Raw genomic sequence first — 22,650 nt, 5'->3', positions numbered from 1 at the left:
GTAAGGTAGTTCAAAAGACACATTTTGAATTGTTGACAGACATGTAATCCAGTTTAAGATGCCTGCGTGTTTGGGGTTGTCAGACAAAAATTAGAATATATAATCCACAAGAAAAAAAAAATTGTTTGCAAGAACAATTAGTGGATATTTCATTAGTTATCCAGCATAAACAAAATGGTATATGTTTATTGTCCTACCCATAGTACAAGAATTGTTGAAACTGGAAATGCTTGGTTCATTGAGAATGTTAAAACCAGTTGGAGTGAAGCTTCACAAAATGTGGACATTATGAAAGTTGGAGTACAAGTTCCTTTAACTGGTATCTCTACTTCAAGAATTGTTGTTCTTCATGTTGTTGAATCAGAACATGATGAAGAAGAACAAAAAATAAATGATCCTAAGATTAACAGTGAACCTGTAGTAACAACCACAAGAAATAGTGTTAAGATCTGTTATTTCAAATGATTATGTGGTTTATCTACAAGAATCAGAAAATGACTTAGGCATTGATAATAATTCAGTTTCATTTTCAGAAGGCATCAATGGTGATAGTTCTGATAAATGGTTAGACGCAATGAAAGATGAGTTTAAATCATTAATGCAAAATGATGTCGACCTTATGGAATTTCCAGAAGGAGGCGAGAGAGTTGGATGTAAATGGATCTTTAAGACTAAATGTGACTTTGGTGGTAATATCAAACATTACAATGCTCAACTTGTTGTCAAAGGTTTTACTCAAAAGAATGGCACTAACTATAAGGAAATATTTCTACATGTTTCTAAAAAAGATTCCTTTAGAATTATCATGACATTAGTAACTCATTATGATCTTTAGTTGGATAAAATGAATGTTAAAATCGCCTTTTTGAACAGAAATTTAGAAGATGATGTTTATATGGATCAACCAGTGGGGTTCATTGAAGAAGGAAAGGAACACATGATGTGTAAACTTAAGAATTCAATATATGAACTTAAACAAACTTCGAGACAATGGTATATTAAGTTCAATGATACCTATTATTTCCTTTGAATTTAAGGAAAACATTATTAATCAGTGTATATATACTTGAAGGTCAGTGGTTTGATTATGTATGTTGATGATATCTTGCTTGCAACTAATGATCTTGGTCTATTAAGTGAGACTAAGAAGTTTCTTTATAACAACTTTCAAATGAAAGAGGGTGAGACATAACATGTGATAGAAATAGAAATATTTTGTGATAGATCACAAGGATTGATAGGCTTATCTTAGAAAGTATGTATTAATAAAGTTTTAGAGAGATTTAGAATGGAAAAATGTTTAACATCTCCTGTTCCAATATAGAAGAAAGGAGATGATTTAGTCACATAATGTCCAAAGAATGATTTAGAACGGAAATAGATGGAGATATCCCTTTTGGGAGTTTGATGTATGTTCAAGCATGTACAAGGCCAAATATTAATTTTGCAGGTGGTATGCTTAGTAGATACTAGAGTAATCCAAAATTAGATTTTTGAAAAGTTGTAAAAAGTGTCTTAAAATACTTAAGGTACAAAGAATCACATGCTTACTTATAGGAGATCTGATTATCTTAAGGTGATTGAATATACAGGTTCAAACTTTGTTGGTTATAAGAAAGTATATATTTCATTATGTGTATCTTTTATTCGAATGGAAAAGTGTGAAACAATCATTATTGCATCCACTATGGAGGTTGAATTTGTGGCATGCTTTAATGCTACATTTCAAGCTAATTGGTTGCAGAATTTTATCTCAGGACATGGAGTGGTTAACATTATTGTCAAACCATTGAGAATTTATTGTTTGCAACTATTTTCTTTTCTAAGAACAACAAGTATTCCAAAGGTGTTAATAAGCATATGGAATTAGAATACTTTATCGTTAGGAAAGAGGTTCAGAAACATAGTGTTAATAAAACATATTAATACTAATCTTATGATTGATTGTTGATCCTTTAACAAAAGGGTTATCGCCCAAAACATTTACTGGTCATGTTGAGAATATGACTACTAATGGTTATTTGACACTCTTAACTTATTAGCTCATTGATATACATGTTTATGAAATATATGTTTTTCACTTTATATGCATGCATGCAAATTATGATGTGGAAAATCAATTATGTTATTGTTGATGAAAATGACATTATGTTTGAACTTATTATAAACTTTTAATTGTAAAGTCATATTAAGGAGAAAGAATGATATAGTAGTACATGGAAGAAAAATGTGTTGATTAAATGACATGTAAGTGTCATTACTCTTATTATTTTTTGTATCCTTAATTTAAATCCGCATTATGCTTTATATAATTATTAAATCCTGAAGTACTACAACTTCACATGAGTCAAGTGGGAGAATGTTAGAAAATCATGTAACATTATAATGTGACTAATGTGAAATAGATTTTGGGTCTTGAGCATGAATGTGATTTAATAATATAAAAGGGCTTATTGGTTAATATGGGAGGTTATATATATATATATATATATTTATATATTACGAAACCTGATGAAAATCTAATTTGATGGAGATTGTAAAACATAAAGGAAATAAGATTTTGTCTTTGCAAAGAAGGTTATCTCACTGTTGGTCATCAAGTAAGAGTGTGACAAGAACATAGTCAAAAGATAGATTGAGAAAAGAAGATTAAAGAAACTACTTATATAGGTACTCTCATGGGTAAATGTCTATCTTTATTATAATTGAATGTATGAGATGTGAGAATCATATATTGTAAGATCCATATGATGGGTATTATTGTTTATTGGTTCATTGTTATAAATTTTGATTTTACATTGACAATTGCATAATAAAATACTCCAACTTACAATTGTTGTGACACATTACAATTTCAAAATTGTTTTATCTCTTTATGTGTGATTCATATTTCAATAAAAAATTATTTCTTTTTCTAGTTGTAAATGCATGATTATCAACTTATCATCACTCAAATTATTGTAGCAAAGCAATTAAGTGTAAAGCAATTATCATGCTGTAAGTTGTAAATTATTTAGGAATATGTGTGAACAAACTTTTTTATAAAAAATTTTAAGAGAAACTGTGAAAATAAAATAAAATAAACTTTTTACAAATTAAATCCAATTGATGTATATATTAAAAATAAAAATAAAAATAAACTATACAAGAACTTTTATAGATTAATTTATTTTTGAAGAAGTCAATTTCACTTTTAGCATATCAAGGTAGAAGAACAATACTAAGTATTTCATGTATTCATAAAAAATAAAAGCATGTACTTTTTTGGCTTTTGTTATAGAAAAATACGTAATAGTTATCTCTTTTAAATACATGACAATTACAAATAATGAAAAAGAAATTGTGTAAGGATATTTTATTGAATTGGCTTTATTTACTAGATAATTTATTTTTAATATATGTGAGAAAATATTAAGTGATAGATAAAATAATATGGGGGCACTAGTTTTTTTTCTCTACTTTCAAGTCAAACTACTTACTTTTTCTTTAATATTTTGGTTGTTGATAAGATAAAATCTGGTTACTGTGATATTTCTTTAAAATAAATATTTATTTTTCTATATTTTTTAATAAAATTATATTTATATTTGCTTTTATGTTTTTAACAAAGTGTTACTCATTGTACTTGTTTTATTTAATAATAACATATCAACTATAACTTAATTAAAAATTATAAAAAAATTCAAAAAAGTTTTAAAATATAAGAATTGAATGATTTAATTATAAAATATTTGCACTCATTCTTCCTTATATTTTTTTTAATTAACATTCATACGCTTTTTCTATTTTTAAAATAAATATCCTCATTCCTTATGTTATTAATAAATCATTACTCATACTATACTTATATTTATATTTTTTAAGATATGTTTATACTTATATTGAAATATTATAATATGTTAATAATCTTAATCATACAGATTTTTCTCAAAAATATATGTTTATATCTTTTTATAAGACAATTTATAATTGGTTGACAATATAATTTATTTATATATTGTTAATATATAATAAATAAATTTTTTAATTTTTAATAAAAATATTTAATATCTAGTTTCGTAGTTTTTTTTAATTTAAAAATAAGTTTATATATTATTAATTTAAATAAAAATATATATAATTTTATTAAAAACATTAAAAAGGTAATGTCATTGTATTAATTAAAAATATAAAGATAATAAGTATCTTTTAAAAACTAAAGATGATGTGACTTAAAGGGGTGAATACGTATTCTAAAATCTTGGAAAAGGTAGGTGTAATTTTCCTTTTATCTATTTATTGCATGATTTTTATACAATAATACATTACTTATTTAAAAAATAGGTCAATAAATAGAATACAAAAAACAGACAGATGTAAGTCTCCATTGTCTAATTAATAATATAAATTTGTATTTTAAATTTTATCATTTGAAATATAAATTTTAGTTTATATTACGGATGATGGATGATAGAATTAAAAAAATATTATATTTTAAATTCTATAATCTAAAATATATTATATTTTGAATTTTAAAATTTAGAATATAAATTGTTGCTTTAAATATTTATGTTTAGATTGAATATTCAAGCAATTTTAAGTTAATTGGTTTGTTCTTAAATTTGATGATAGTCTCGTAATTAATATAATTATTTGAGTTATAATTTCAATGTTTAATGTCCTATAGCTTTTTGTCGTTTAATTATGATTGGATATGATAGAAATGATATATAAAAGTTTATGAGCATTCGTTGAAATGTTTATATACATGTTTTTAATTAATGAAAAATAATTTTAAATTTGTTGAGTTTAAGAGATAAGATTTTAGTTGATTGAAATTTTCTTTTAATAAACTAAAATCACAAACATTCTAAAGAGCGAGGTTGATGTTGTTTTATCCAATTAAAAAGTAACTTTAATTAACCAAAATCATCAAAACACAATTTTAAAGTCATCTTAGGTCAGTAAAGTGTCATTTTAACTAACTAAAATTTTTGTGAGATTTCACATAGTTTTGTTTTAGTTGATTTAAAGTTATTTTCATTAGCCAAAACTATCATAATTGCAAAGCTAATTTTACCTTTTTAAATACAAATAACAGAAAAATCTTTCAAAATTATCTGAGTGAGAGTTTTGCATTGTGGTAAACATATTATGGAATATTATATTATCTTAAAAATTATAGTTATCTCTTTTACCATTCTAAGCTAATTTTATTTTGGTGATTTTTTTTTCATATTTTTTGTACTGTTAGTTATTGTTCAGTGCGATAATTTTTTTTTTTTTGTAATGACAGCGTTTCACAAGTGATAATGATATTTCATTTGTTAATATTAAGAAATGGTAACTAATTAGTTAAAGTCAACGAATGAATCTATTTCAAAGAATAAAATACAGAATATATATTTTTAATTCTTACCAAACTTCTTTTAAACAATACTTCCTCTACTTCTATTTCTAAAATAAAATACATTCTAAGAAAAATGGTTGTTTTTTTAAAACATTTTATAATTTATATATACAATTTTTTAATTTGTTTTTTTTATCACATCGATCCGAATAATTTATTATATATAAGTGGATGTAAATTTCACCTTCTTAAATCGATTGTATAGAGTTGAGCAGGAGTTTATCTCTAACCAGTATTGGAATATTATGATTATTTATATATTGTATCAATGAATAATTAAAATGGAAATTCTAAAATTCAGAGAAATAATACAATTATTAATTTGATATATTAGTAATAGTTTTAAGAATTTAATTTGACGTTGTTGTTGCGTTGCGTCACTCATTCATTCACTCAACTCAAGAGGCCTTGTTCTTCCTCACTCTTCCCATTCTCTCACTTCTTCTCATCTCATCTTCCATAGTTTTTTTGTATCTTCCTTTCTCTCTCTCTCCAATCTTTTTCATTTCCGTTATTCTCACTCTCAAACCTCGCCCCTTTTCCCGGAAAATTTCTTTGCTTTTTCTCTGGGAAAGAATAGAAAATTGAAAAAACGTGAACTTTGCCGAGGAATGCGTGTAAGCGAGGTTGTAGTGCTGAGAGCAGCTTCCTTCTCCACAATGCAGAATGGAATCTCAACCTTTGCAGACTCTCTTAGCCTCATTTCCCAAACCACCACTGCTACACAGTGCAACTCAGCTTAAACCCTAGCTCAGCTCAAAAGGGTCAACACCTTGATCCTGTTGTGTCATCAGCTTCCGTCACCGGCTTCAACCTTTCTGGCTTTTGAGCTGATTTCGGAATCTGGTCTGAGAGGAAAGTGGGTTTCGTGTTTCAATGCCTCTCAAATTGCAGGTTTTGGATGTGATTTAAGTGGTACTCAGTTCAGTGCATATTTGGGGTGAAATTCTGAGATCTGTTTAGAAACCCTCGTCACTGTACGCCAGGTGTTCGCTAAAAGTTTCACATGCTCATGCTTTTTCTATTGGGTCTTAACCTTCCAAAAGTGGATTGTTAGAGCTTAAAGAGTCATCTGAAGGGTGAGTGGTGGAGTGAAGAATTTTTTTTGTGTGAATGTCAGGTCCCAGGTTGAGGTCTATGAATGTTGGTGACTCAGAGGCTGCAAGGCCTGTGTTTGGACCGGGTGGGAACAAGACAGGGTCATGGAGTTCTCGGAAGCCAGCTTCAAAGCCACTGAGGAAAGCTGAGAAATTGCACAATGAGGCCAAAGAGAAGAAATCCCATGAAGTGTCTACGGTTCTTACCTCTCCTCAGTCACATTCTGCGAGTGTTCTGCGCCGGCACGAGCAGTTACTGTACTGTAATTTGTCTCTCAATGCTTCATGTTCGTCTGATGCATCTACTGACTCGTTTCGTAGCCGTGCTTCTACTGGAAGATTAACTCGGTCTAATAGCCTGGGGTGCACAAGGAAGCGCTCTGTTTCCAAGCCTAGGAGTGTTGCTTCTGATGGTGTGTTGGAGTCTCCTCCTCATGGTTCACAATCCAAGAAGAGGTGTGCTTGGATCACTCCTAATACTGGTTCGTATTCTTTTCCATCTTCTTTCATTCCATCCAAATTTATAGTATGAAGATTTGTTATGCTGTGATGATAAATTCATTGTACCATAAGCCTTTCGACAGATATTTTCTGTTGTCTGGTCTTATTGGAGCTCATATTGATGTAGCGTGAATTGTGTGATTCCATTTGTATGTCATTGTATTATTTAGGATATGAATTAATGTGAAATGAGAGCGAAGTTGGGTTTATCAACACAGATATTTCAGTTGTCTTCATTTGCTTGAAATATAATGTACAACAAGCATGCGTGTGTAGCTGAAGGTCCAATGTATTTTGCCACGGAAATATGCCTTTGTTTTTAGATTTGGGTTGATATTTTTCAGCCATTGAAGAGAAAATTGGGAATCCTGGGTGAATGCATTATCTGAACCTGATATAGCTTGATAGCAGTAGAGTCTAATGCACAGAAGCCCTACCTTTCTTGGAAATTCCTTTATAATTATTGTTTTGAGTTTTCTGGACTACATAGCTTTTTTCAGAGTTATTTCCTGACCAAGTTTACTCATTCATATTAGAACCATGTTACGCTACCTTCCACGATGAAGAATGGGGAGTTCCAGTACATGATGACAAGTATGTGATGTGATCCACAAAAAGTAATCTTGTTATATTGGCCGGAAAAGGAATACACCTTGTATTATATTTTTGTTGACGCTCCTTATCTTGTGTAGGAAACTATTTGAGCTTCTTGTTCTCTCGAGTGCTCTGTCAGAACTCACTTGGCCAGCTATTCTAAGCCAAAGGCACATCTTTAGGTATTACCTTTGTAGATGTTCTTAATTTATTTAATTTTTAAAATTATTCATTATTGGCCTCAAACCTGTACTGGTTAGCTGCTACCTCAGCTGTAGCCCATTATTTTCTCTTTGACTGTTTACATTATTTTTGTTAACAAAGTTCTTTGCAGGGAAGTTTTTGCGGATTTTGATCCAGTTGCTGTCTCAAAATTTAATGAGAAGAAGATAATGGCTCCAGGAACCGCTGCAAGCTCCTTACTTTCTGACCTTAAACTGCGTGCCATAATTGAGAATGCACGTCAAATATCAAAGGTATATTAGTTTTCTCGTGACTTTTGCACCCTTCATTATGGAATATGCAAACTCTAGGGTTGGATCATGATTATTTGTTGATTGCTGGACCATTCAAAGACAAGATTACACCCTTGGTGTTATTGCACCGTCATACCTAAAATAAAATCATTCTATATTAGGTGTCTCTGGATTTAATAACATGTCCAGTGAACAAGTGATATAGGTGATACTTCGTACTTCCTTATTTATGATCAATGAAATAGAGGAGTATTGGGGTCTGCAAGTTTATCCTTATTAGGCATTCTAGTTAGGAATGTAATCAGCTACTTCATATTTCTCAAGTGTGAAAGCATTTTTTTTAATTAACAGCTTTCTTTATTTTCTGCAATTGATCTTTGGGAGAACTTCCTAAAACATGAATCAATTTTAATAAATTTTAAAAAGAAAAACGAAGGTATTTAATTTCTAAAGTATAAAAGTGATCATCCTTGCCCATTTATTTTTCACAAAGTATTAGATTCATAACAACCGGGCAAGCAGAATAATTTAATTCCATTTTAATAATTAAAACATTTTTTGTTTTATTTTTAAACAAGATTGGAGTTTCCTTTCTGTGATTCAGTTTAGTGTTTTTAACACATGTAATTTACCCATGAGATATCTTAAAATTTTCTGCAAAATTAATTGGAAAACTTTATATTTTCTTCCCATATCTCCATGCATTGATAAACTGAATGACTTAAATTGGTGTTTAATGGCCAGTTGATCAGGTAGGTTAGGTAATAAAGGTTTTGTGGTCCTGGCCCTTATTCAATTTCTATGACCCATATGGGACAAACCATGATATTAAGCCGCTGTACAGTCTGAGCTTCTTTTATTCTAAATTACAACAATGATATGCATCCTAATTATTTTTATTCTTTAACCAGCCAGCATGCTTAGCTGGTTTGTCCCTAGTCACCTATCAGTCTTCATACTTTTCTAAACGTACAACGCTACAATGCTTTATTTTCACTTGACTGCCATAATTACATTTTGCACAATTTGCACCATGGTTATGATTATCATTGCAACTAACTTTTTGCAGGTTTTACTGATGCCAGGTAATAGAAGAGTTCGGGTCATTTGACAAGTATATTTGGAGTTTTGTGAACCACAAGCCTATAATTAGCAGATTCCGATATCCTCGACAGGTTCCTGTAAAAACACCAAAAGCCGATGTTATTAGCAAAGACCTGGTGAAAAGAGGTTTCCGAGGTGTGGGTCCCACGGTCATATACTCCTTCATGCAGGTTGTGGGGTTAACAAATGACCACCTCATCAGTTGCTTCAGATTCCAAGATTGTATGGCTGGTGCAGAAGGGAAGGAAGAGAATGCCACCAAAGATGATGCACAGCAAAAGGAGTGTGATCATGTGATGGAATCTGATCTGTCCATTGCCATCGATAATTTGAGTTTATCGTCAGAGTGATTGATTGACGACTCAACAACTGTCTTGGCTGATAGAGATCCTGGTTCTGTTGCAGTTCATCTAGTAGACCAAATTCATACTACTTAGGCCTTAGATCGAGTCGTGATGGAGGAGAACTTGTGTACCTATCTCATGAAACCCCGAAACGGGAAGCATAGCTAGTTGAATTAAATCAACTTAGAACCTAACTACCCATCATGTTGTATGTGGCTCCTGGAGGGAGGCCTTAACAAATTGGAGTACAATTTTTTGTACAGTAAAAAATATTGGTGATTAGAAATATCTTTTATTAAGCCAGTGGCAGCAGGTGATAGATAACCTGCTCTTTGATACCGTCTCATTCTGATTACAGTTGCATACTTTCATGCATGCATTGTGTTGTTTAGCTAGAGTTTGAACTGAATGATGGATGACCATGATACAACAGTGGCGTGCGTTTATTTGTCACCGTGGGAGCAGGACTATTCATTCTGATAGATGTGTGCTTCGTTTGGATTCCACCGGCAGTGGTGGGGCATTGCTTGCTCTCTGAAAGTGATAATTGTGATGGATGGTGGCTTGTCACAACCAATGTTTCATATCTCTTTCTGCTCCAATTTATTTCAATCTTACGCAAAATCCTTTGGCTCCTTTTTTCTGGTAACCAAGAAGTTGATGGGGAGAGAGATTCCTGAACAACAGAATTTCACACATCATCATCACAAACGTTAGTCTGAGGTTTGTTTTTCATCACCCTTTGTTTACCTCCAAAAATACAAAAATAATTTGTTCATGCGTCCTTGCTTGAGTATTTTTACAAACGGACAAACAACAAAACACTCAATTACTATAATTACGAAATCTTAAAAAAAATTCAATGCTGTGGCGATGTCTCTTTTTGTCTTTCACAACCCTTGAGAATGATGAGCTTTTTTTTGTCTTGTGTTCATGAACTCAATAATTTTCTGCGTGTTAAGGCATAAGGAATCTTTATTTATACTTTCCATGATGACAGCTAAGTCACTTTTTCATTATAAAACAATATTACCAGAAAATGGGTGGCATATTTATTGAATCACCAGAGAAGATAACCACAATCTATGACTCGGATATGCATCTATAACCATTTACCACAAACAAAATCTACAAACTAACAAACCATTACTACCCAGATAAATTTATTATAAGAACATATCCTTTATAAGATTCGAAATTGACGCGGCTACCATTCACCAAATGCAAGCTTAGGAATAGATATAAACATATCAACACTAGACTCAGTTAATTAACATTGGTGGTAATTATGATTAAACGTTTTTATGCGTGCTTAGATCATCTAACCAAATAATAGAGTTTTTACATTTTACAATTGTGTTATAGATGATCAACCTTTTACGAGACTTTTTATAATCGAGTTTCATTACTATGTCAATTTGTAAGTAAATAACTGTTTCACATTTGGATATATTTGAATGTAACAACCTTTTTTGTTGAGTACTTTGATTGACTTGCATTTATGAGTGATCATTATAAAATATGCGTTTGTCTTTATGAGTAATTGTACAGAAGAATAATGTAGAATTGAGTACTATTTGGTTCTTATATTATATTAAGGAAAAAATCAATTTCTTCCTCAATATTTTAAAAAGTTTAAATGTTGTTTTAATTTTTTTTTAAAGTTTAATTTGATCCTAATTTTATTAAAAAGCTCAATTTGATCTTAATTTTTTTTAAAGTTAAATATGGTCTTAACTTGTAAAAATAATTCAATGTGGTGGTTGAAACTTTTTAAAAATAATTTAATGTGTGGTAATAACACATAATTTAATGTGTAGAGTGAAATAATCGCTGAGATAAGTCTATTTTAATGAGAACAGTCTAACTATTTAATAAGAACAATCTAAATGAATAAACCAAATTAAATCATTTAAAAAAAATTAAAAACATGTTGAAGTCAAAAGATTAAAGAATACCAAGTAGGTCCAAGAAGAATCTGGAATTGAAAACTCAAAAGAATAATAAAGATAACAAAAGAAAAAAAAAAGAGAGAGAGAAAGAATGAATGAATCTAGTCCAATTTAAAGGTGATAATCTCTTTTCTTTCGTGGTCATATTTTTTTAAGTAAATATTTAAACATTCAAAAAATTAAATAACGTCAATTTAAAAAAAGTAAAATATAAATATTATAATTGACATGATACAATACACAAATTTAAAGAAGTTCTAGATATTGATTAATTATTTAGGGGGGAAATGTTTGTATATTGTTGTTTTATTTTAAAGTTGGATGGCTATAACATTGTTATTTTTCCATTATATTAGCTATTAAAAATAAATCAGAGCACTCAATTGTTCATATATTGGAAAGTTTCAATGCAAAAATAGGTTTCCATTTTCAACCAGCAACCATCAATTCTTAGTAGCATCTTATCTTTATAATCTACATCCAGTACGTCAATTAGTTTCTGAATTCATCTACACACAGTCAGCATTAATGGCTTTCGGATGTTAGGTGTCTCATCAATTTTCTCACAGGAAAATTATAGTTTCGAAGAATTATGATTCTAAAAATTATAAAAATAAATAAATTTTGTTTGATTTATACAAAATTCGCAAAAAATATTTATATTGATTCTCTAGACACTAAAAATTAGTGTAGAAGATCTTAGATTAGATTGACTATAGACTTATACAAATGAGTGTGAATTTTACAAGATGATTTTGGGAATGGGAGAATGAATAAGTTTTAAAACTCACATTTTAGTAATAAGGTTTGATAGATTAATCGTGTTATTTTTTATGGACCATCATTAATTATTTACAAATATCTAGTTATTTACAAATATCTAGTCTTATATATAAGATTATTTATGATTCAACATGAGAAAAATTGTGTTGAAGATATCGATTAAAAATAAAATTAATTTATATGATATAAATGATAGAATTTTACAACGATTTTGTGATGATAAATTGATTTCAATTCACTTATTAATATATTATTAAAATATAATATTATACTAAATCCATTCAATATATGATATTGTTTGAGGTTTTTTTTTATTTTGATTCAAAATATTAGAATTTCGTCTATAAAAGGTTTCATGGAAAACCTAGTAAAATATAATTTTTTGGAAAACATTGATTCATGAAAATGTTATTTTTAAAAATACAAAATTAAATATAACAACTAAATTTTTTCTTTCCAACTAACACTTTTATCAATTTATAAGGGTTGCCATAAAGTAGAAACACGAGTTTGAATCGACAAATTATACTTTCAAGACGTTTCATGATCAGCACAAATAAAAACAATAGGGTAATTTTCAACAACAACTTTCTTTTTACTGATTGGATAATTTTGCACATTTCATTTCTTTTTCATTTATTATTTAACGATGAAACTTAAAAAGACAAATAATAAAAAAAACTTTTATAATTATCAATCTTCCTTCTTTTTAGATTTAATCATCACACGATCATCAAAAGGGAAAACAAAAAGAAATAGAAAATTCAAATCTTAATGAAAGGAAAACAACATTTTTTCATCACAATGATTTTTTTCCCATTTAAAAAAAAAATCTAAGAAACAATAGGAAAAAAAATTATGAAAAAAAGTGAACAAAGCTTTATTTAACACCTAAAACAAAATGCTATAAAAAATAAATAGTAAAGACAACAAAAATTGTATGTGGGAATCGTTATCAGCTGTGTAAAGGTTAAAACATTTTTTTTAATCAATAATTAAAATAGGAACATTTCATTACTGGTTACTTTATACAAAATTCACAAATTTATAAGGACAAAATATTATTTAAGCTTAAATTTAAATTATATATAAATATTTATTCTAATGGGAATACCTAATACCGGGAAAGCGTTTGCTTATATAATTTTTTTACATTCTTGAGTATATAAAAAAAGAAATGTTTATTTTCACATTCTTTAGAATTTTTTCAAAAACTTTTTTTGACATCTTTTATTCTCAAAGGGTAGGAAAATTATATTATTATAAAAATGTGAAAAATCATTTTAACCCATTATAATTTTTAATTTAATTTTATTTTAATTATATAAAAAACAATAAAGTATTTTTACGAATATCAAAATTAATCACATACATTTCTAGATATGTTTAAAGGTAACATTTCAGTTATAATGTTTAAAAGATAATAATTATTGGCATCGTAACTTAAAGAAACGCATGCTAATTTTAAAAATTTCCTCATAACTACGGCATATTTAATTAACGTAGATTTGTTCTTTTCTTTGAGTTTCACAACCGTAATTAAAGCTTTTGATAATTACATTATTGTAAAACACAACATTACTTTTAATTCACTCTCAAGCTAACAGAAAATAATTGTTTTCAAAAGAATTATTATATAATAAACGTGAGTTGTACATAATTTTTTAAAAATATGTGATATCTTCCTATTGATTATTATTATTATTAAAAAATAACTTTAATTCTAACTTAATTTTATAAAATTGATTTAGAGAATTTTTTTTATCTACTCTTATACTATAAAATCTCCTAATATCTAATAGACACGTCTTTAATAATTATTTTAATATTCTATATTTAAGAAACGTTTTAAAACATATTGTATAATTTTCAGTCTATGGTATATTAGAGAAAAATAATTACTAAATTCTTTATTACCTTAGTCTTTTTAAGTTATACTTTTGCCTTTTGTTTTAAATTGTATTCCTTATATTGAAAAGAATACACACGCATTATAAATATAATTTCTCTGATGAACATAATGGTGTGGTAATCGACAACGGTGACACATCAAAAGTAATGACAAAGCATCCAATGAAAAAAGGAATCTACCAAAGCCAAAAGTCACAATAAGCAACAAAATATCTTGTTTCATCATTCCCTCCAATGCAAACAAATAAATTTAAGAAATCTAAATCAAAGATAAAAAACAATGTAAAATAATAAGTAAAGAGAAATACTAATTCAACTTGTCTTTTAACATACATAATTGCCCTCTATAAGACATAAAATACATTTAATTAGTTAATATTTTAAAGGATAAAATATGATTTTGGTGAACTTTTAGTCCCTAATGCTTTGTTTGGATTAGAGAATGGAAAAGAGATAGTGAATTTGAGATGATTTGAAGGAAAAGTGTAAAGAAAGATAGGGTGTTTGGATTAATGTAAATAGAGCGGAAAGTGTGGGAAAAATTTATAAAAGTTTGTGAATGATGTGATAGATGTGACTGAAATTATATATTTTTTAATTGATAAAAATATAAATTTACATATTTATCCTTATATTTAAAAATGGTTAAAAATTAATTTGATATATTTATTTATAAATTATAATTATTTTTAATTAAAATATTATTTAAATATTTGTTAAAAATTTATTTTTATATTAAATAATATTATTATTTTATCTTTCCTTTTTTAATTAATATAATTATTATATAAATTTATTATTTAATTATTAAAAAATATATTTATTTTTATTATTATTATTTATATTTATAATTTATTGTATATAATATATAATATGATTAATTATGTTTTTATAATAATTTTTTTTATAATTTTGATTATATTTTTTATATTTAAATTTTAAATAAAAATAATAATAATTTAAGTTTAAAATAAAAAGGGTAAAAAAGTAAATTAAGGTTAATTAATTAAAAAATATAAAAATATACAACTTTTTCACATATTTGCGAATAAAGTTTTGGATGCAATTTTTTTTTCGATTTATGTGCACTTTTGTTTTTATTACGTGGATTCATTCGCATTTCAGGATAAATAGTGTTTACGTGCCTTTCTCCGCTTTGAAACAAACGGAGCCTAAAAGATAATTCATGTGTTTTGATTTTGCAAAACTAAAATGTGTTTAAAAGTGTGTTTGGATTAGGGAGGGAATGTATGAGAATTTGAGAGAGTAGATGCATGAGGATGTAAGAGGAAAATGTGAAGAAAGTGATGTTGTTTGGATTGAGATATGTTAAAGTAGATGTCTAAGGAAAGTGTATGAGAGTTTGTGAGTGATGCGATGGTTGTGAAGAAATTTTGAATTTTTTTAAATATATAAAATGTTATTTTACAAATTTATCCTTACCTATTAAATTTTTTTAATAATAAAATAATTTTTTTAAACATATTCATAGATTTAAAAATTATAATTAAAAAAATAAATATATATTAAATGTAAATAGGTATAATTTAAAAATTATAATTAAAAAAAATGTATTTAACAAATTAAATAAGATCATAAACTTTACGTAATTTGTTAAAATATTAACATGTATTGTAAAATCCGAAAATAAATTATATATTATATAAATAATGAAAAATAAAAAATACTATAACAGAAATATAAGGTAATTAAAAATAAAAAATAATTTTATAAAAAATATAATTAAATAAATTATAACTCATAAACATAATAATTTATACACAAAATATATTAATACAAACACAACAACAAATTAAATAAAAATAGGAATTCAAGTAATTTCTCAAAATATTAAACATATATTATAAAATTAGGAAATAAATTACATCTTATATAAATAAACAAAAAATACAATTTTTTAATTTTTTTTTTCAGTAATAGAAAAAAAAACACTATAACACTAGAATAAACGAAGGTAAATTCGAAAAAAATATATGTTGGTGTGACTTTTTCTCTATATTTCTTTATTTTGAGAGAATAAGATATTTATGGTTCATAAGTATATCCATTCATTCTCTTTCTCACAAAACTCTGGATCCAAATAGTTGATATCTTATCACTTCTTTACTTGTGAACAATACACCAACATAAGCAAACAGATCTTAAAAGTATTGATTAATGATTATGTTAAATGAGTTACTTATATTATTAATGAAATGAATTACATATATAAGTGATTCATTCTTAGTTTTTTCTAAAATATGTATAATTTTTTTCTAGTTCATCTAAAATGTGAGTATTTTACTTTTGATCTTTGAAAATTAAAAGAAAAATCATTAGTAAAATTGAATAATTTAAATTAGTAAGTATTGAAAATAAATAAAAATTCCTTTTTATATAATTGCTAACTTAAACCAATTTGATACAATTTTAACTTTATTGGAACAATAACCAAAAGTACATTTATTTCTTTTAAGAACTAAAAGATAAATTAGGAAGATTTAAGAGGAACCAAGATTATAGTTTACCCTTTTTCTAAAATATCACATGAAACAATAAAAAATGGAAAGATATAATATTGTTAGGAGTAGAAATTGAAGGAAAATAAAGATGGAAGATTATAAATAAGGTAGAGTCTGCACTGATATGGCAGCCATTGGTAGCATCCTCGTTTGTTTCAGAGCATCTTCGTCTTCTCCCTTTCTCACTAGATTACCCTCGCGTCTCCACTTCGCCGCATTCCCTCTGCGTTCTCCCACGAGGAAACTCATGTCGCAAACTCTCACACGAGCCACTCTCGGTCTCACACACCCTTCTAATATCGAAACCCCCAAGGTCAAAACTCGTTAACTCATTTTCTCCGTCAATCTCCCTCCCCATCTGATGCTTAACTTTGCATGTGCTTTAACGATTTCGAAAGCTACTAACTTGTGGATTTTTTCATTGTGGGGGTTTGCTTTCGATTTGACATTTTTGGGCATGCGTAATTGAATTTGGATTTCGAATGTATTGGTGTATTTGTTTTAAACAAAAATTCTTTTGTATTTGTATATTTGTGCGTGTTAATTTGTGTGATGCTGAAAATGCGTGTTTTGTGTTTGTGAAAATTCGTGGAAGATCTGTTTTGCTGCCAAGGATGTTGATGTGACGGAATGGAAGGGGGACATTCTGGCAGTGGGTGTTACGGAGAAAGATTTGGCTAAAGATGCAAACTCGAGGTTTGAGAATGTGATTTTGAGCAAGATTGACTCAAAGTTGGGTGGTCTGTTAGCTGAAGCCTCTTCTGAAGAGGATTTCTCTGGCAAAGTTGGTCAATCAACTGTTCTTAGAATTACAGGACTTGGATCAAAGAGGGTTAGCTTGATTGGTCTTGGACAGTTATCTTCCACTCCTGCACCTTTTAAGGGTCTTGGCGAGGCCGTAGTGGCGGCGGCCAAGTCTTCTCAAGCAAGCAGTGTTGCGGTTGTTCTTGCCTCTTCCGAGGGGCTCTCTGCACCATCAAAGCTTAGCACTGCTTATGCAATTGCGTCTGGTATTGGATTTGTGGTTTGTATTTGTTTGAAATGTATTGAGGCCTGTGATTTTGTAGTTATGCTTGACGATGTGTGGGCTTGAAATGTGCCAGGGGCTGTGCTGGGATTATTTGAAGATAATAGATACAAGTCAGAAGCCAAAAAGCCAGCGCTTCAGTCCATTGACATTATTGGTCTAGGGACAGGACCTGAACTGGAGAAGAAACTTAAGTATGCTGGAGATGTTTCTTCCGGAATTATCTTTGGAAGGGAGCTTGTAAATTCTCCTGCTAATGTGCTCACACCAGGTTCATATGGCACTTTGAATGTTATGATATGATATATTGTTTCCAGTCCTTGCAATTGTTGGGCAGGCAGTTGCAGTTCCATATCTGAGAGGGAATTATCCTTCTCTAAAATTGATCTGTACTTGATAATTTGTTTATCTCAGGGGTATTGGCAGAAGAGGCAGCTAATATTGCTTCTACATACAGTGATGTTTTCACTGCTAAAATATTAAATGCTGAACAATGCGAGGAATTGAAAATGGGGTCCTACCTAGGTGTTGCTGCAGCCTCGGCAAATCCTCCTCATTTTATCCATCTATGTTACAAACCATTGAGTGGACCTGTCAATGCCAAGTTGGCTTTAGTTGGAAAAGGTTTGACTTTTGACAGGTAATTAGTTGACCTATTTATTTATTTTTCTCTGTAACTCAATTACGGACGATCTGGAATTGAATTTCCCCAGTGTGTTATCCATGGTTTTGATTTTGGTATTATAACTTCAATCTAGCATGACGTAACTTCAACTGGTTATGATGTTGTAACTTTATAACTGGGATTTTCCCTAGTGATCATTTGGTATGGTTCCAGTATTATAACTTCCATACAAGACTGATCAATCTTAAACAGCTTTTCCCTTGCGTATCTTGCTTGATTTTTTATTCTGGTGTTATAACTTCAAATGGTTTTAAAGTTTATGCTGATGTTCTGCTGGTAAATAAATATTTGATATGAGATATTAATTAGATTGCTTCATTGTTCCCACCTCTACATTGAGTGTGTTTTGGCAAGACATTTTAGTTAACTCGAACACATTTTGTCATCAGCTTGTAGCATTTTTTAAGATACTATTTGAAGCAGCTTTTGAGCATATAACACTTTTTTTTCCATTTTTATTTTCAATGCTTTAATAAAATTTATCATTCATTATTCCCTTTAATATTTCATTGTTTGTTTTTATTATTACGTGATTAATCCTATTTTTTATTTGTTAATAAATATCTATTCTGCAAACAAAATGCAACAATAGTTCAAAACTATAATTACTTTAAAGTATATATATTTACATGGTAAAAAATTATGTAAGCACATTTTTTATGTTATTATACATCTCTCAACTAGTTCAGCTATTAATTTACGAAATGCTTAAGTTAGCTTAATCATTTTTAGCTTTCAATTAAAAATTAACTTTTTAGCTTTTGGGTAGCTTATTAGTTACTTTTGTCCAACATGGTCATTAGAAATTCTGAGTCCTCATTATTGAATAAGAGTGTTTTTTGAAGTGAATTTTATCCTCATTAAGCCTCATTAGACACGAGTTCTCCTGCATTGAACATTTAATAACATTTTTTTATTTATAATTTGTTATTCCTTTTAAATACTATTTCTTAAATTTAATTTCAATTTTGGTTTGATTTCATCATTAAATCTTCATGCATTGCAATATTGTGTCAAATTGAAGATATTTTTGTCAGATAAACTAAAATTTAAGATTATTCTAATCTTGATCAATCTTAATTTGAATCTATTTTCAATTTTTGTATTTGACTCTGATATCAATACAAATCACGTGTCTCAATGTTAGTAATTCATTTTCATAATTTCTTCCACAACGTTAAAAAGTATTGTCTTGTTAATTTATTTGTTTTCTTTGTTATTATAATGAGAACATTATTATTTTCTTTAATTTGAGTTCTTATGATATGTGCATATTATTAGTGGTGGCTACAACATCAAGACTGGACCTGGCTGTTCAATTGAACTTATGAAATTTGATATGGGTGGTTCAGCTGCAGTTTTAGGCACAGCAAAGGCACTTGGTCAAATCAAACCTCCAGGGGTGGAGGTCAGTCATTTATATCATCGGTCATGACTTTCTCTTTCCATAGAACTGACATTTGACTTGATTGATTAACACATGAAACTTATTCATGTGTCTTTCAATCTTCCAATGTTATGTCAAGACTTTACTCAAGGGTATGGGTGATGGTTGGGATGTGGAAATAATGGGCTCATATACATAAAACCTAGTGCAATTTCTGTTGCAGGCTCAGCTAATGTTTTCCATAATGAACCTATGAAATGAGTGTTCATTCTTGTTTCCTGTGGTTTGATTTGTAAAGAGTTCTGATGGATATTGTGTAGTGTCTTTTGTAGTGTAATAATAAGAATTCATGCATTGCCCATATTTAATCATCCCGCATGTGCAGGTTCATTTTATTGTTGCTGCTTGTGAGAATATGATAAGTGGAACAGGTATGAGGCCTGGAGATGTTGTCACAGCTTCAAATGGAAAGACTATAGAGGTGAGAATTTACAATATATTTTTTAGTTTGTAGATTAGTACATTAAGTTTAACTTGTTTTGTCATACTGAATTGTGGTATTTGGTCGATTTTGGTTCTGTTTCAACCATTATTTTGCTGTATTCCTAGTTCGCAAACAAACATATCATAAGGTCCAATGGTAATTCTTTATATAATGATTAGTGAAAATGTCACTGGTGCTTCTTGGAATATTTTATTTGAACATTAGAATGAAATGTATAAGCTATTTCCATTTGAGGTCCCTTGAATTGCTAATCATGTTTTGGGATGGAACCTATTACTATCATTTTCAGTCAGTCAGTATTGCAAATCTATTTTTGCTACATCTGGTACTAACTGTTAATAAATATAAATGTATGTACTTAATGCAACTGATAATCAATGAATTGGAGTTTTGACATCTATGATTTATTTAACAGAACATGTGTAGTGGGTCTACCTCATATTGGTTGGTACTAAGGATTTGATGGGCTTAACATCTTCTGTAGGTTAACAACACTGATGCTGAAGGTAGACTTACTCTGGCAGATGCTTTGGTATATGCTTGTAACCAAGGTGTTGAAAAGGTATACCTTATACAACTATGCATTTGTTTTTGTTTATGCCTGTAATGTCCCCATAAATCATAAAAGTTCCAGGTATCCCTCCCAAAATAATTTCTTAGCATTTACTAGTTTTTTGTATGCTTGATGGATGGTTAGGAATTATTTTTAACAAGAGTTAGAGAAATTATTATAAACATTTTAATTTGTCTGAATGAAATAAAAATTCAAATAGTTGATGAATATATATACTACACATTAAAATTATTTGGGTAAGTTCACTCAAGCTTGAAAATTGTTTGTCAGGTGTGTTGTTTGTTTTTAGAATGATGCTAATAGGGTGATCAACTGTTCTTCAGATTATTGATTTGGCAACCTTAACTGGGGCTTGCGTAGTTGCTCTTGGACCCTCAATTGCAGGTAATTATAAAGTAAAAACTAATACATCGATTACGGAGTACCAATATATTCTTGTGAGAATCACATGAAGGCCCAATATTTTAGTCAGCACTGAAAGCACTTAAAATTAGTACTACTTTGTGGAAGTAGAAGGAAATAAGCTTTAGGAGAGGCTGGACCTGAAAGATATATCTGTGAAAATGCTTGTGATTGATTACTATTGCTAACTATTGTTTTTGAAGGTGTGTTTACACCCAGTGATGACCTAGCAAAGGAAGTTTTTGAAGCTTCTGATGTGAGTGGGGAGAAACTATGGAGGCTGCCATTAGAGGAGAGTTACTGGGAATCAATGAAATCAGGAGTGGCTGATATGGTGAATACTGGTGGTCGACAAGGTGGTGCTATTATTGCCGCTCTCTTCTTAAAACAGGTATGCACTCCAGCCTAATAATGATATAAATCTTGTTATTCTTAATTTTTTTTTCTCCTCAAACTGGTTGGGAAGTCATGACTAAGGAAGATTAATTATATCTGAATGATGTACTGCTATTTCGTCACTCCGTGGTTCTCCCAGTGCCATGCAAACTTTGACAGCAGACAAGCAGTGGCCACGTAAAGTGCATGAACTGGCACATGAACTGTTAATAAACTCCTACAAACCATTTATTTAAGGAGAATTGTTGCAGGAAAAAAGATAGCTGCATTGTAAATATATACTGTGTATTTCTTATTGTCTGGCTTTCAGTTGTGTAATCTTTTTGCACATTTATGTTAGGGGTTTCTGAAACAATTTCCCTTTACAGTTTGTTGATGAAAAGGTTCAATGGATGCATATTGACATGGCTGGTCCTGTGTGGAATGACAAGAAACGGTCAGGAACAGGATTTGGAGTTGCTACTTTAGTGGAATGGATTTTGAAAAATGGTTCAAATGCCAACTGAAATCTTTCAAATCTTGCTCAAGGTGTTGTCTGAAGCTCACACAGGATGAGAAAAACTCATCTTGTATTGTTTCTGCTTCAATGGGGTTTTTGGTTTGCTTTGGTTATAATTATATGAATAAGTTATTTGAAGGGATGGAAAATGTGGTACGGTGAGCCATGATTTAGTGTATTCAAACTCCTTTTTATACAAAGAACCTTTTGGTTTCTAACTATTGGCCATTCATAATTTGTCTTTTTTTTATGGCTTTTATATCTTTATTTAATGGATATATTATTAACAACTCTGCAGCATGAATTTTGCCAATGCATTTTTTAGTGCATATTTTTTAAATTTTATAACCTTTAATCATCATGATAACTTTTAATTAATAATTCATCTTAAGTAATAAAATAAATAATGTCCATAAAATGAATAAAGATTACAACGATAGTATGCTGTGCAGAATCAAATCACATAGTAAATGATGTTAATAAAATGAATATAGAATACTTA

At 29.1% G+C, this 22,650-nt stretch overlaps 2 protein-coding genes across 9 annotated transcripts; both read left to right on the top strand.

Annotated features, from left to right (window-relative positions):
• The first annotated feature begins 5,738 nt into the window (after positions 1-5,738).
• Positions 5,739-9,851, top strand: LOC137807441 (DNA glycosylase superfamily protein). 8 transcript variants are annotated; one of them, XM_068608087.2, is made up of 6 exons: positions 5,739-6,375; positions 6,510-6,968; positions 7,524-7,581; positions 7,680-7,763; positions 7,916-8,057; positions 9,143-9,851. In XM_068608087.2, exons 2-6 carry the CDS (start codon positions 6,527-6,529, stop codon positions 9,509-9,511), a joined length of 1,095 nt encoding a protein of 364 aa, XP_068464188.1. In that variant the 5' UTR covers positions 5,739-6,375; positions 6,510-6,526; the 3' UTR covers positions 9,512-9,851. The 8 variants fall into 8 exon arrangements, 4 of the variants coding, with proteins under 4 accessions (XP_068464188.1, XP_090156960.1, XP_068464187.1 ...); XM_090300834.1 differs by having other exon boundaries at positions 5,747-6,375; positions 9,127-9,851; XR_016519812.1 differs by having other exon boundaries at positions 5,764-6,375; positions 7,906-8,057; positions 9,127-9,851.
• Positions 9,852-16,701: 6,850 nt separating this feature from the next.
• On the top strand, positions 16,702-22,366 carry LOC137807440 (leucine aminopeptidase 1). Its single transcript, XM_068608085.1, has 10 exons — positions 16,702-16,986; positions 17,269-17,683; positions 17,777-17,971; positions 18,115-18,340; positions 19,667-19,793; positions 20,158-20,253; positions 20,762-20,839; positions 21,175-21,235; positions 21,457-21,644; positions 22,018-22,366. The coding sequence occupies exons 1-10, from the start codon at positions 16,798-16,800 to the stop codon at positions 22,153-22,155; spliced, it is 1,713 nt and encodes a 570-aa protein (XP_068464186.1). The 5' UTR covers positions 16,702-16,797; the 3' UTR covers positions 22,156-22,366.
• Positions 22,367-22,650: the final 284 nt, after the last annotated feature.

Source organism: Phaseolus vulgaris, chromosome 3 (assembly GCF_051622355.1).
Source record: "Phaseolus vulgaris cultivar YP4 chromosome 3, ASM5162235v1, whole genome shotgun sequence".
NCBI classification, from domain to species: domain Eukaryota; kingdom Viridiplantae; phylum Streptophyta; class Magnoliopsida; order Fabales; family Fabaceae; genus Phaseolus; species Phaseolus vulgaris.
Note: the sequence above shows the minus strand (reverse complement) of the source record. Positions and strands in the feature narration are given on the sequence as shown.